The sequence below is a fragment of the Penicillium diatomitis genome (genome assembly GCF_028827545.1).
Source record: "Penicillium diatomitis strain IBT 30728 chromosome Unknown utg000003l_segment0_segment0, whole genome shotgun sequence".
In the NCBI taxonomy this organism is placed as follows: domain Eukaryota; kingdom Fungi; phylum Ascomycota; class Eurotiomycetes; order Eurotiales; family Aspergillaceae; genus Penicillium; species Penicillium diatomitis.
The window spans coordinates 1,111,427-1,125,959 of NW_026623175.1; the positions used below are offsets into that span (position 1 = coordinate 1,111,427).

At 51.0% G+C, this 14,533-nt stretch overlaps 4 protein-coding genes across 4 annotated transcripts; 2 read left to right on the top strand and 2 right to left on the bottom strand.

Annotated features, from left to right (window-relative positions):
- Positions 1–81: 81 nt before the first annotated feature.
- N7539_002624 (SDA1 family protein) lies at positions 82–2,491 on the top strand (the record flags this gene model as incomplete). The annotated part of the gene is made up of 2 exons (XM_056932227.1): positions 82–128; positions 337–2,491. 2 exons carry the CDS (start codon positions 82–84, stop codon positions 2,489–2,491), a joined length of 2,202 nt encoding a protein of 733 aa, XP_056792186.1.
- A 1,662-nt stretch (positions 2,492–4,153) lies between these two features.
- N7539_002625 (uncharacterized protein) lies at positions 4,154–4,894 on the top strand (the record flags this gene model as incomplete). Its single annotated transcript, XM_056932228.1, has 1 exon — positions 4,154–4,894. One exon carries the CDS (start codon positions 4,154–4,156, stop codon positions 4,892–4,894), a length of 741 nt encoding a protein of 246 aa, XP_056792187.1.
- A 743-nt stretch (positions 4,895–5,637) lies between these two features.
- On the bottom strand, positions 5,638–7,550 carry N7539_002626 (cytochrome P450; the record flags this gene model as incomplete). The annotated part of the gene is made up of 4 exons (XM_056932229.1): positions 5,638–5,769; positions 5,865–6,692; positions 6,772–7,134; positions 7,239–7,550. The coding sequence occupies 4 exons, from the start codon at positions 7,548–7,550 to the stop codon at positions 5,638–5,640; spliced, it is 1,635 nt and encodes a 544-aa protein (XP_056792188.1).
- A 3,102-nt stretch (positions 7,551–10,652) lies between these two features.
- On the bottom strand, positions 10,653–13,637 carry N7539_002627 (Hsp70 family protein; the record flags this gene model as incomplete). Its single annotated transcript, XM_056932230.1, has 1 exon — positions 10,653–13,637. The coding sequence occupies one exon, from the start codon at positions 13,635–13,637 to the stop codon at positions 10,653–10,655; it is 2,985 nt and encodes a 994-aa protein (XP_056792189.1).
- Positions 13,638–14,533: the final 896 nt, after the last annotated feature.

Consider the following 14,533-nt stretch of genomic DNA (forward strand, 5'->3'; position numbering starts at 1 on the left):
GAAAAAAGTTTCGGAGCAATTGATCATTAGTCTCTTCACCCTCCCACCGCCCGTTTTGAAGCACGTCCAGAGACCTCGAAGATGGTTAAAAGAAAGCTTGGAGCCTTGGAGAAGGTTGAGGCTGACCTGTGTGTATAAACTTTCGTTTCCCGAGGGATGCACTCGGCGATGTTTGAGTCTAGTGGTCCAATGTTGACAACCTGATTTTCCCCTTATAGGCCGAATCTCCAGCACAAGATTCGCAGGGATCCCAAGTGAGTGAACCCACAGCGGTCCAGCGAGTAATGGAAGAGTGAAGTTTGCGCAGTCTCTAACAATGGTCCCGTTCTTTCACAGGTCCTACATTGAAGATTTTCGCGCCCAACACTACCAATATGAGTCGCACCGGGAGATTTTCATGGCGGCGCCCTCCGCGGCCACGGACACTGGCATCATCTCATTGAGAGAATTAATTGATTTCATCTCTCATGTCGCCGATTGCTATCCTGAGATTTTGAAAGATTTCCCACGGCAGTTGATCGACATGCTCATGCAGCACCACCTGGTCTTAGAGCAGGAATTGCGGGAGAAGCTTGTCGGAAGTATCGTGCTGCTCAAGAAGAAAGACCTGATTGACTCCGCAACGTTGCTTCATACCCTGTTCCCTATTCTGATTTCCACCCCCAGCAAGACTCTTCGGGCTCTTCTGTTTCAGAAAATCCTCTCGGAGCTGCGCCAGGCAAACTCAAAGACAACGAATCACAAGCTAAATCGAACCATGCAAACTGTGCTGTTCAATTTGGTCACGTCGGACCGTACTTCCTCCAAGGCGCTGTGGGCCATCAAGTTGACCCGAGAGCTGTGGAAGCGTCAGATCTGGACCGATGCCAAAGCGGTCGAGGTCATGAAAGAAGCAGCCCTTTCGGAGAATGAGAAGGTCATTGTCGGTGGTGTGCGCTTTTTCCTCGGCGGCGACAAAGAGCGCGAGGATATGGAAGACGAAAGTAGTGACGAAGAGACCCTCGATATTGGTCGCCTTCGACACACTCTCCAGATCAACAAGAAGTCCAAAAAGAAGGCTCGTGTGGCAGAGAAAGCCATGGCTACGCACAAGAAAAAGGAGCGCAAGAAGACTCAACCACACCCTCTTAATTTCTCGGCACTTCACTTGCTTCACGATCCTCAGGGATTTGCCGAAACCCTTTTCAGCAAGCATCTGCAAAGCAGCAAGTCCAAGCTCAATCTGGAGCAAAAACTTCTCGTGTTGCAACTAGTCTCGCGACTGGTCGGTCTACACAAGTTGCACATCATGTCCCTTTATTCCTACTTCCAAAAGTTCCTCACGCCACGTCAGCCTTCGGTGACTTCATTCCTTGCGTCGTTAGCACAGGCGACTCACGATTTGGTACCTCCTGATGTCCTGGAACCGCTGGTCCAGAAGATTGCCAATGAGTTTGTCTCAGAGGCATCCGCGGGAGAGGTGGCCACGGCCGGTCTGAACGCCATTCGGGAGATTTGCGTTCGCCAACCTCTTGCTATGAATGAGACGCTACTTCAGGATCTCGTGATGTATAAGAAGAGCAAGGACAAGGGTGTAATGATGGCGTCCAAGGGCTTGCTCAGTCTCTACCGTGACGTGGGAGCCCAGATGTTGAAGAAGCGTGATCGTGGTAAGGAAGCGTCCATGGGTCTTCGGTCTGGCGAGAAAGAGCAAAGACGGTTCGGTGAACAGGAAACTGGTGGCATCGAAGGTCTTGAATTGTTGGAGAAGTGGAAGGAGGAGGAGCGTCGCAAAAAACGCGAAGAGAAGGGCTTGGCCTCCGATGACGAGGACGATGACGATGATGAAAATGACTGGGCTGCATGGAATGTCGAGGACGATAATGACAGCGATGATTCTGGCGGCTGGATCAATGTTGAAAGCGATGCGGAGATTGAGTTGAGTGATTCTGAAGATGAGGGCAAGGATAGACCATCCAAGAAGACCAAGCAAGACGACCCCGAGACCAAGAAGGACGAGAACATCGCCGCTGAAGAGAAGAAGCTTTCGACACTTGCTACCACCCGAATCCTGACCCCGGCCGATTTGGCGAAGCTTGCGGAGCTTCGCGCTCAGGCATCCGTCAACACTGCGCTGAATGGCACAAAATCCCGCCGTGGAGGTCTCCCTGCTGCTCGTCATACAGATGACCCGTTGACTGCTCAAGAGATTGAGGGTCTCGCTGCTCTGTCTGCTGCAAAGGCCACCCGTGAAGAGCGTATTGCTCATGCACGCGAGGGTAAGCCTGACCGTGATGAGCACAAGAGCAAGGAAGCTCGCCGTCGGGAGCGCAAGCAGGAGCAAGGCAAGAGTACTACCAACAAGGAGAAGGCTCGTCGCAAGAACTTCCTCATGACTTTGGGCAAAGCGAAGAGCAAGAACAAGCGTAGTCTCGTCGAGACTCGAGCCGTGCTCAAGGCACACCATGATCGTCAAAAGAGAGGTGGTAAGCGTGGTAACGTTGGAAATTAATCAAGTTCGACAGTGTGTTCGCACTTGGGACTTTTCATGCGAGTCCATTTAATCTGCCCTTGATGTCTAAATTGATTACCTGAAGATCTGGCGTTGCTATATTACTCTGCATATTTCTAGTTGGTTTTCCGTTGCGGACGACGATGCACAGGCGGCTTTGTATCGGCCATGAAGTCTGATTCTATAACTGCTAAGCTATTTCTCTCAAGTCATTGAAAATGGAGAACTACATGAGATGTAATGCGAAGCCACATGAATGTCTAAAATATGCCACGTCAAGGCCCTGAAACTATTGTCCCTGTACGTATTCAAGTGATCAAATTGATCGCTCTCTCTCTCTCTCTCTCTCTCTCTCTCTCTCTCTCTCTCTCTCTCTCTCTCTCTCTCTCTCTCTCTCTCTCTCTCTCTCTCTCTCTCTCTCTCTCTCTCTCTCTCTCTTTTCTCTCTCTCTTTTTCTCTCTCTCTCTTTCTCTCTCTTTCTCTCTCCCTTTCCGCGATTGGGAAAATACACACTAGATCTACCAACAATGCTGTACGCACGAGAGCCTCGCTTGATGGTCATATAGTGAAAGCAGCACCTTGGATAGGTAAATTTTATCCATGAGACGACTCTTGTGTGTGCTTGCTTCCACGAACAGTCTAGGTACCTAATCGATCTAGTGTTCACCTAGTATGACCGGGAAATGTACCGAATTGGATCCTAACTTGAGACCACTCTCATCAGCAGATTAAAACCTGCATAGGTTAGACTCTTGTTCCTGTGGCGAGACACGAGCTTCTTAAGTAGGGTAAGCTGCGTAAGCTGTAAATGGATGTTGTCAGCATTTCTCAGCCGGGCTTTCCAGTAGATCACGAATAGAAGGTCCCTTCCGAGCTTCTCACCGCAGTGCCAAGTACCTTTGTCGTCCTGGATGAAACCGTCGTACATACATACCATGATGACTGAGTACACAGTACACACCACACATTACGTGGTATATATGTCGTGCCTAGGTACCTACCTAGTGATCGTACCAGCAGTACACTTGTTGTAGACCCTTCAGGAAAGTGTATAATCGAATGGATGATGCTGGCACGGGCTGTAGCTACCTTGTAGCTCTAGCTAACAATCCCGAGAGTAACTGCCCGAGATGTATGTTAACTTGGGGGGTGTAGGTTGTAGTGGGACCTCCTGACACTGAATGCATTCCCACCCTAGATTATAAAAGAGGCTAAATGAGGTCAACCTTCCCAAAGACGTGCCTCACCGTACTTCGACTAAACCTTTTCAGGAGATGCTCTCGCGTGACTGGGTGTTACTGCTAGACTGGTCCCCACTCGGCGCGTCTCTTCCCGCCCACACGCGTCGCGTTTCGCAGTAGCGCCTGAATTCTGCCTGAAGTGGTGTGCATCACTTTGCATCCAAAGCCTCGTCTCCGTCACTTTTTTCGTTTCCCCTCGCAACCACCTTCCCCTCCACAGTCCCTCCTTGTGCCCCTCTTCTCATTCCATCATCTCCCCGCCTATTGTACTACTTTCGTCACGTCGGGACCCTCTCTCCACTTTGAGGATTGAACATTCACTACCATCTTCCGCCCCGTCGTATTCGATCCGTCTTTCCTAAGATCGACTCGACCTTACCCAGCCTCCTTTTCCTAGGCCATCTCCACTCAAGTATCCATCATGGGTCAAATGGTCAAGACCCCGACCGGCACCGCTCCTAACAGCACCCTGTCCAAGAGACGTCGCTTCCAGCCCCCAATCACCAGTTTCTTCTCCGCAGCCTCGGCAGAGTCGGGCTCATCGGATGCCCCTTCCGTGACACACGACAATTACTCTGCAACCACCTTCTCCTCGACGCCAGTCCTCCCTGAAAAAGTGCAGCGGAATCTCATGCAAGTGGGTGCGCGAGTCCGTAAGTCAATGGCCGAAGGGTACAAAACACAGCTCTCGATGAAGGCCGAAAAGCTTCATGACACCGTCACTCCGGCCGAACCCCGTGTCGCATCACCATCTCTTCACCAGACCTCCAATCACATCTCTCATACCCCGCGCCGCGCAGAGCTTGCGCCCTTTTCTGGATTCTCAAAAACCATGCACGACCCATACTCTGTCATGACCGACGATGGGGATGCCTACTCCTTGCCCCCTAGTAGCCAGGAATCGATGTTATCGACCGATTCATACTCTGGTAATGCGAATGGCCAGAAGCGTGGACTGGACTTTGAGGATGATGCATCTCCCCAAGGACAATCCGGAGCCGAGGCCTGGACTGGACGTGTCTACCTGTCGCCGCGAGGCCGTTTGTCAACCAACATTAGCCCGAGACCTTCGGGTATGGACGTTGATGATTTCGAAGAAGCTTCTTTCTTGCGGCAACAGGAAGAGGTCGACCAGGAATATGGGGGCATGGAATTCGCTTGAACGTTTTGCTCTTGGAAAATAAAGGGCATTTGTCTGCCTTACGTGCAGCGATGTGGTAACCCTGATCGAACAACGCAGCCGATTCGAGCCTGTTGCAGTACTTAGGTATGGCGCATCCTCTTGCTTTTTGTGTCTGCATATCTGTCCTACTAGGATTTGTCTCCTTCTGAGAGGTTTCATGTTGATTCTGGCTTTGCTTGTCTATTCTATACCCTTTTTTGCTCTGTTGATGTACTACCACCGCCTGTATCTTTATTTTGAGTCAAGCAATTGCCGCACCTCACTGCAGTTTCAGCTTCATCGCATCGATCTTGACACGGTAGATGGCACTATCAACGCTTTACTACTCAATGACTCGTTGAAAGTGCCGTAGAAATTACTCGACCTAGTCACGGCCCGCATACGAGGCAGAAAGAATCAAATAGAAAAAAACGAATTTCAAAGGAACGAGACGGGAGAAATAACCATCGTCATCAAATTTTTCTACGACGGAGACGAAGAGATGAGGTGGTGCCCTAGCTTGAACGACAAGACCTCTTTTAACGACATTCCAACTTCCAGTTGCCAAACATGAGGAATGTAAAAAAAAAAAAAAAAAAAATTGAAAGAGGGTCTAAGTATATAATCACACTACCCAATCCCACCTAAACCGTCCAGAGGAAGTAAAATGAATCATAGAGACCAAGTAACGCGGCACGCTAAATCCCGAATTGCAAAAAAAAAAAAAATCACAGGTATCTTGTTCAGGCAGTCGCCAGAAGCTCGCCTTCCGCCTTCACGATGTCTCGAAGTTTGAACGTCGTGGTGAAGTTCTGTTGTTTGACAAACCAGGCGTTGATCAGTTCCCATTCCTGCGATGGGTCTTGGAGTCGGATCTAATAGGTGATGAGCGAACAGCGTTAGTATCGCATGGAACTGAAGGGTGGAGGCCCAGAATAGTGAAAAGGGAGACGGGGGAATCATTTCTCACCTCAAATCGTCGCAACATGCTGGGGACTAGCTTGTAAATCTCCAACAGGCTAATGTTCTTTCCAATGCAGGTCCGACTACCCATTCCGAATTGGAACATGGTACCATTCATCTCTTTGATACGGCGAAGCTCGGCCTCCTGGCCACTTTCGGTCTGGCAGAGCGTCTCATCGGGCAACCATCGCTCAGGGCGATAAGCCTCGACATCTTGTCCAAAGATGTCTTTGTCCATATGAATCAACCATGCCGAACAACCAACGATGGTACCACCCGGTACGAAGTGACCATCGATCTCCGCTCCCTGCTGCGGAACAATGCGTTCAAGAGGAAGTCCAGCCGCGGGATGCAGTCGGAACGCCTCTTTGATACAGGCATCCAGGTATGTCAAACGCTGGCTCTCGTGCCAGGTGACGAGACCAGTTTCGGAATCGGCAAAGGCACCCGAGCGAGCGGCCTCGTCAATTTCTCCCCGAAGGCGTTCCAAGGCGTACGGGTTCTTCAACAGGAAATAGAAGACGGCTGAAAGACTGATGGCGGTGGTCTCAGAGCCGGCAAAAGCCATGCTCACGGCCATGGTGCGCACGAGATTTTCACTCATGAACTCCGGATGCGCCTCGTGAGCCGCGAGGAACTTGGACAGGAGATCGGGAGATTTGACGCCCAGCTCGGAGGCCGAAACTCCCTTGGCTAGCTCAGGCAATCTCTCTGCCATGCGATCGCTGGCAAACTTAGCGACAGGGAAAGTAACATCGAAAAAGCCCTTTTGCGCAAGCTTGAGGTAGATGGGGTTCTTTTGGAGAAGGCGGTCCAAGAAGGGCATTTGTCCGATCTGGTCAAGGGAGTCAGCATTATACCCCGGGCTCTGATGTGGGTTTTCGATGCGGAACAAAGGAAGAGGGACAACGTACAGGTGCTACATAGAGGAAAAGTCGCGCCAAGTAGGCCACGATACCATCGATATCCTCGTTCTTCTCGACAAATCCGTGTCGCTTACTGTAGGTGATCTCACCGATGACATCGAAGGCGTAAAACTGCAGCCACTGGGTGAAATTGCAGCCTTCGGGGTTGTTGACAAACAACTCTCTCGTTCGTCGCAAGAAGAGCTTGGTCGTATTGTCCACAAAGGGTTCATATTGCACCAGTGCAGACATGGCAAAGGCGGAGTTCACGCAGCGACGGAATCTCGCGTGGAAGTCATTGTCCGTCGAACTGAACAAGGATGGTAGACGATGACCCTTGGCGACGGACTGCTGCACCACGTAGAAATCAGACTGTTTCCACTTGTGTCAGCCGTGCATTTATCAATTGTTTTGAGGAGCTACGTCCCCTTTCATTTAGGCTTAGGTCTGACGAAAGAAACAGAAGAAATCCTTACCTTGATAAACCCCTTGTTCAAGCCGTAGATAGACTTCAGTGCCCGAGGGCTAGAAAAAGACAGAGAGTTTGGTCCCAACCGCACGACGTCGCCATACTTGCGATGAAGCGCCCGATGAGTAACCTCGGGTCTTCGACCGTAGACATCCAGGAGACGCCACCAATCAGTGACCGATGCGACCAGCGGTCCCGGGTACTTGTTGAGACCGTTATGGTATCTGTTCTTGAGCAGCCATAATGCCAGCCCAATGACGGAAACAGAGATCCAATGTTGGGCCAGGACCCGAAGCAGTTGATCCGTCAAACCGTGCATCTTCACACCGACACGTTGGAGATCTTTTGTTGTTACTTGTGTGCCCTTGGAAAGACCGGTGAATACTGGATTCCTCTACAGTCTTTCGCTTCTTTGGAACAAGTCAGCGGTCGAATGAGACTAATCGTAAATTGGTGCCGATGAGAGAAGGTCGTTGGAGACCAGATATAGTCGAGATATCGGCATGTCGACCTTCCTTCCAACTACCGGGGACCCTGCTCAGACTGGACATCAGCCAGTGGAGCTTGCCACGCCACGCGCACTCTGGAGCCACGGGTAACGAACGCTTTCATGTCGTGTGGGGGGAGGAGTCGACGGGGCCTCATCCTCTTAACTCTTAAGCGGATCGTGGAGCTTGGTCCCCCCAATCTTTCCCCTCGTTCCAACATCGGAGTGCCACCGGTGGATGAAGAAGCCCACTGCTTCGCTTGAGAGCCCACTCAGTGTCCCGTGAATGGATTGCTCCGCCGATCATCTTGGTAGGAGATAAGAGGTCTGTTAGTGTTCAAGGTGCACTACCTGCCGAAGCCGAGTATTCCGTGATTGGTCTTCTTCGATGCAGCAACTGCACATTCGGGCTTCGTGTCCCTGTGTTCGAGCAAAATGGATATCGCCGCTCTTGCCTAAAGACCTATACGTGTGGGGTCTAGATTAATGGGAGAATGCCATACAGATGGCTCTAGGTCCAGACCACACATGATAGAGTGGTCATGTACGATTGACAGGAACCAGGATTCATCCTTGAAACTCGGGCATCTTGCATAGCACTGGAGAGTGAGACGGTGGCCGTTACGAGAGGACTCTGCAAGTCTTGTGTGGTTCAACTGTTTCCCATGCCCCACAAGAGTTGGTTAAGTCTCAAACTGAGCCCACGGCAGACTCGATGATTTCCGATCACTTCGCCCCAACTTGGGGGGGGGGGAAAGAGAGTGTGGGGGAGAGCTGAGAGTCCAGCAATGTGCGGGGGCTCTGCGCGGGGAGACTCCGGGGGTCCACCGGTCAAGGGTCACGTGAGGGGCAGTACATCCAGGTCGGGTGCGGAGAGATTGTCCTAGTCTAACATTCAACAGAATAGTAGCACTGTACAGCGTACACTTTGTATGCTATCAACATATCCTCGAGCGCCCGATTGGATGAAAGCAGCAAGAGCCTGGCCAACACCATATGGGTGCTCAATCGCAAAAGCTCACACCTCACCAGGACGAAATGGAGAACAAACAAGAGAAGAAAGACAGAAAACCATGTCGTTGTCCGCAGAGCATTCCTGATTATCCAGAGCAGTCGAGGTCGGGAATTGACTTGTCCTCCAACTGCCGATGGCCACGATTCCTCATCGAAACCACCATATTCATCATGCGCTCTCACCCATGATAGCAATTAATCAGCACAGGGTTTCAAGTGGATGCTAGCTTCGAATCTCCATGCTTTCCGAGGAAACCGGGTTTGTATCTCCGGACTGACATTGATGACCGATCTTCCAGGGCAGAATCACCAAGACCACTGGCATCGGAAAGACGAAGAAGTCGGTAGATGAGAGCTGTGTGGATCCCGTGTCGATTTGATTGACTTTCTGATGCCCACCTTTATATGACGGAATACGTTGTGGGAGTAAACTCAACGCTAGATGTCCAGGTGCTCTTCTCTCGCACTCACACAATAACCTTACGCGCGGATCTCATTGACTTGCACTATGAGCTGGGCGATGGAGGACAGATGATGTGGATTTGTATTGCAACGTGTATGATGAACAAGTAAATTGGTAATATAGCATTACAGCACGCAATACAGATTACAGTAGGGTGTCGTGACTGTCGTCAATACGCAAGGTCGACGATCTTTCTGAGATGCGGACTCTGCCAACACCAATGAATATATCAGAGACTCCTCTCACCTCGCCCCTTGCAGTCAGACCAGAAGGCAGGAGTACAGAATCGGGTTCCGTATGGAGCATTCGTAAGTAAGGTAACTACCTAGCCATCGATCAGGTGACTAATCGTCGATATGATCGATATGATCCACCACATAGTCGTTTGACCGACGCTTCGATTCATCACCGCTTCAAACGAGCAACCTCTCGTCAACTCCGCCTTACCCTTAGGTTGTAACCGATTGTGCTGAGATTGTGTTATCATCTCACCCTCAATCACGCCGAGGCCGGGGGTCTCCAACTTCCCCAGTTCTCGTCATCCACCGACCTACGCAGCCGTGCTATCCGGATCCACCACAACGATAAACATCGCTTCCATGCCGGTACTACTACTGCCCACATATCTCCTTCTCCTTCTCCATCTCCTCGCGTCCGTCATCGCGGACCCTGAGCCTCTCCTGCAAGAAGTCACACCTGTCACGGTTGCCCCAGCCAGTGGGGCTCAAGTCGTGCGTAAGTACAGTACTCAACAACATCTCCTCTGGAATTGACCTGCTCGGCCATGAGAGAATTCTCCGAGAGAGGAGAAACCAAAAAACTAAAAACAAAGACACGGTCTGGGTCTGGGTCTTGGTTTAGAATCGGCTTGGGCTAATGCGGCTTTTTCTTCGAGGACGTTTAGCCAAAGTGGGTGTGCACGGGTGGAATTGTCAGGATGAACAGACTTGTCGCCATCGGTGCGACAGTCACGAGTTTTTTGTGAGTGGTGATACACTTCGATGCCTGTAGAGGGGGCGGATCACTGTTTGCTCCTCTGTACCACTACCTTTATGTTCATAGCTGGTCGAATTAATGTCGGTCCACTTCCCTCAGCCCCGTGCTACCGGTCAGCAGAGGTCAATTTTATACCTACGAGGTTCCGGACCAATGGCACGAGGGCGCGTAAAAGACAGAACAGGAACCTTCTAGTAAAGAATAGTAATATTGCTCACTCCAAAGCCCCTAAAATGCGAGTGTTTGTTTCTATACTGATGACATGAATGATTTTGAAAATGACATATATGGACGCGAGACACGAACAGAAATGTTGACAAGAAATTGAGACATGATCAATACATGCCGTGGATGGAACTTGTAGTGTAGAAGACAAGACAAAATACAAGTCTCCAACAGGTATCCCAAAGTTTCCATGAAGATCTGGAAGAGAGAAGGATATGACAAATAGCTCTGCTGGTTCACAGCTCATCCTTCGCCTCATCCTTGAGCTTCTGCTTCTGCTTCTTTTGATCCTCCTTCGCTTTCTTATCTTTGTTCTTGGACTTTTCGGAAGACGCCTTCTTCTTAGTTTGCTGGCCGTTCTCCTTAGCCTTCTCTTTCTTGGCCTCACGACCAGCAGCAGCCGTCATGCGTTCGTACATGCGATTGAGCACACGCTCGAATTCCCGCAGCCGAGAGTCAATCTCAGCCACGGTCAGCGCGGGATCATCGGAATCGGTCAACTTCTCCTGCGCCTCAAGCTGAGTCTCCAGCCAAGGCTTGGTCGTTTCGAAAATGGCGTTGAGAGCCACCAGGTCCATGGGGTTGAAAAGAGTATACTTGGGTCCCGTGGGTACAGCGCTAACAGAGGACTTTGTGCTGGTCTTGGAAGAGGAGGAAGAAGAGGTCGCCGACGAGTTCAAGTCATCATCCAGCTCGTCCAACGGATCTGCGCTACTGGAGGGAGACGGGGTTGACTCCGAGCTGGTCTCCGTGGCAGAAGTGCTGGATGCTGAGAGCGACGAGGAGTAAGACTGCTCATCGGTCGCAATCTGGTTCTCAATCATCTGCTTCATGGATTCGGCATTCTTCAACATGTCCTGGAGAAGCTGGATTCGAGCGGGACGAGTGGACTTTTCCTTCATGCGTTTCAAAGCAGGATTGACAATGGCCTTGAGATCCTTGAGCTTCGATTGGAAATCAGCCGTCTGGGCATTGTCGCTATCCTCATAGAGCCAATCGCTTGACTTGGCGATCTTGTCCTGAAGGAGGGATACTTGGTCTTCTTTCAACACGCCCAGGAAGTCTTCGTTATCAACGAGATCACGGCTGCGATAGATGAAAGATTCGAGCTCATTGAGGGCCTCCTCGCGCAGCACACGATCACGGTCGGAAGCGTCGAACGCGGCCAGACGACCCTTGATGCGAGCCATTTCGATGACAGAGGGAGCCTGGGCTCCAAGATTGTCGGAGGTCAGACTAAGAGGAATAATCTCCAGCTTGATCTGAGTAGTCGGCTTGACGGCCTCCTTGACACTCGTCGCCGAAGAAGAGCCGCTGGAAGTAGTGGTAGAGGTTTCGGCCTCGGTTTCCAAAGTGATCGATTCGCTGGCCTCGCTATCTGCGAGTGGCTCTTGCTCGCCCTTCTTAGAACCGAGACCAAAGAAACCCTTGACATCTTCGACGACGCTACCCTTCTTCTCCACCTCAACCTCGCAGCTGACGTTTCCACTAGTCACCTCAGGGAGGCCACTGACCGGGCTCAAACGAATATTGAACTTGGTGGTGATATTGGCAGGGGTACATCCAAAGGTTTCCTTCAACTTGTTCACCGATACAGTGAGATTTTGGGTCTTGACATCAAGGACGGGCAGATTCTGCTCCCCAACTTGTTGATAGAAGCTCAATTCCATATCCTCAAGGTTCTTCACAGTCACTTGCTTTTCTGGGCCAACCTGCGAGACCGCCGTGAAAAGCTTCTGGCTCCGCTCTTTTCCATCTGCGTTCCACTTGAGAACGATGGGATAACCAGCTGCGTCGCTGGCTCGGATATCCTTCACACGGAAGCTGGGACTGAGGGCCGCGCCCTTGAAGGCCGCACCAAAGACCGCAGCCTCGTCTGCGTTAACATTGGTGCGCAGCTTGCTGGCAGACCCGCAGACCTTTTCCAGTTCCTTTTGCACGAATGGCGTCCGAATTGCTCCGCCGTGGAGAACCACCGAGTCAATTTCGTTGAGCGTCAATCCAGCAGCAGCGAGGGCTTGTTCAAGAGGGCCGCCAACACGGGCAATGTGGCCAGCGGCCATTTCCTCAAACGCGGCGCGAGTGAGTTTGTATTTGAAATTGACCTCTTCGTCGTAAAGGCCCTCGAAGCTGGTGGAAGTCTCGGTGTTGGCACTCAGCACCTGTCGAACCTTCTCGGCGTCCTTCCAAAGCCGGGCCATAGTCTTTCCGTGAGACTTGATCTGGCCTGGGGTCACCTTGTCCTTGAGTTTCTGATGATCGGCCAATTTTGAGATCATGTCATTGACGATCAGGTCGTTGAGCGAATCACCGCCCAAAGTCTTGTCCCATCCGCTTCCCAGAACATGAATCTCTTGAACGGTCTTGTTAAGCTTTCCAACGTCCTTGACCTTACGGCTCTGGAAGCGGAGCACACTGGCGGTCGTGGAGCCCGCACCCATGTCGAAGACGATGTGGTACTCCGGCTTCTCGCCATCGGAAACGCTAGGAAACTTGCGGCTGGTTGCATAATTTAATCCAACGGCCAGTCCATCGCTGACCAGAGCCTGAACTTTCAAGCCTGCCAATTCGGCTGCGAGTGAAAGACTCTTCTTCTCTTCCGCAGTGTAGAAAGCAGGGTAGGTGATGACCACATCGCGAACATCAGAGCCCTTGCCAGCAAGCGCATCAGCGTTGGACTTGACTTCCTTCAATTGCATTGCCAAAATTTCCTCTACAAGGAAAGCGGTCTTTCTCTGCTCTTCGCCTAGACGGTTGCTGCGCAATGCGACTGAGCCACGCTCACCGGGGGCAGCTTCAAGCTTCAAAGCTGGATACCGGCTCCAGTACTCCTTGACAGCCTCGTTCTTTCCCTCGTCGAATGGAACGCCCAGAAGAGTCTTGAGGTTGATGTATACATCGTCCGGGAACCGAGCCGCCAGGGCCAGCGCGTTACCACCGTAGAAACGTTCGGGGAAAGGTGCCTTGCTATCTCTCGTCGGTTTGAACGCAATTGCTGCGGATTCCTTGCGCTTCGAGTCTTTGCTTAGGACAATTTCCAGTGGTATCCCCGGTTTTACTAGTGTGGCCTTGAAGTATTCCGTTCCGACATCGAGTCCGAGAACAGCTGAGCCAGCTGCTGACACTGGGGTTGAGAATAAGGCGAGTAGGACCAGAAAAGGAAGGACGACAATTGATAAAATGGGCGATGTGAATAGTCGCCCGCGACTTGTAGAAGCCATGTTCGATCGTCGATCTGCACGCTGACAATTGCTAGTTAGCCGCTAATAGCCTTCGGGTCTGTTGTATTATTTCGAAAGTGGGACACACCTAAAGATAGCAGTGTGTACACATAAAGCTAAATGTTATTGTGGATGCGAACTTGACTAGAACGCCCGAGTGCTTTTGAAATTGGACAGCGTTTTATGCCTTGTATGTCCAGCGAGACACAAGGCTGACGAGTAAATTGCGGAAAGCCCTTGATCACAGTAACGAAGGATTGGACAGAGTGCTTCTATTTCAAGCCATTCGGACGCCAGAAAAGAGCTGTGGCCACTTGTCAATAGAAAGGACGAGATGCATCTCTAAGGCCACGGGGCCGATTGCGATAAGAGACATGTTTGCACTTTTTGCACAATTACGTAAGGGAAGTCAGGCTGGAGGCTAGGCAGCTCTTGTCCACCACCAGACCGATTCATCCTGTCCAGTCAACTGAAACAGGATATCAACAATTGCAAAGCTCGCTTTGCCTGCCGACCTCATATGTCTGGCCATACGGAGAACACATATAGGTGAATGCTCAATCACGAATGTGGCAAAGCTCGTTCTCGAAATCAACTACCTCGCAGCAATCTGAAGTGCAAGTTACCATTCAGTTCTGGCGCTCGGTCATCCGAGCACGTCAGTCATGTACTGTGGAATTGCTGCTTTACCAATTGTAAGCGAGCATTTTAGTAGGCGTTTCCTGATTTCGCTTCAAGCGACAGTAAGCAGAAAGTAAGTCGAACTCTATAAGCAAAATGGCGACTTTGTGCGCGTGCAGACTGAGTGAGGTGCGGACTATCTGAGACCACTTGCCCGGTAACTCCGGGCGACCGTGATATATCGAGTATCTCATGTGTCCTCGCTGGACTTCAAC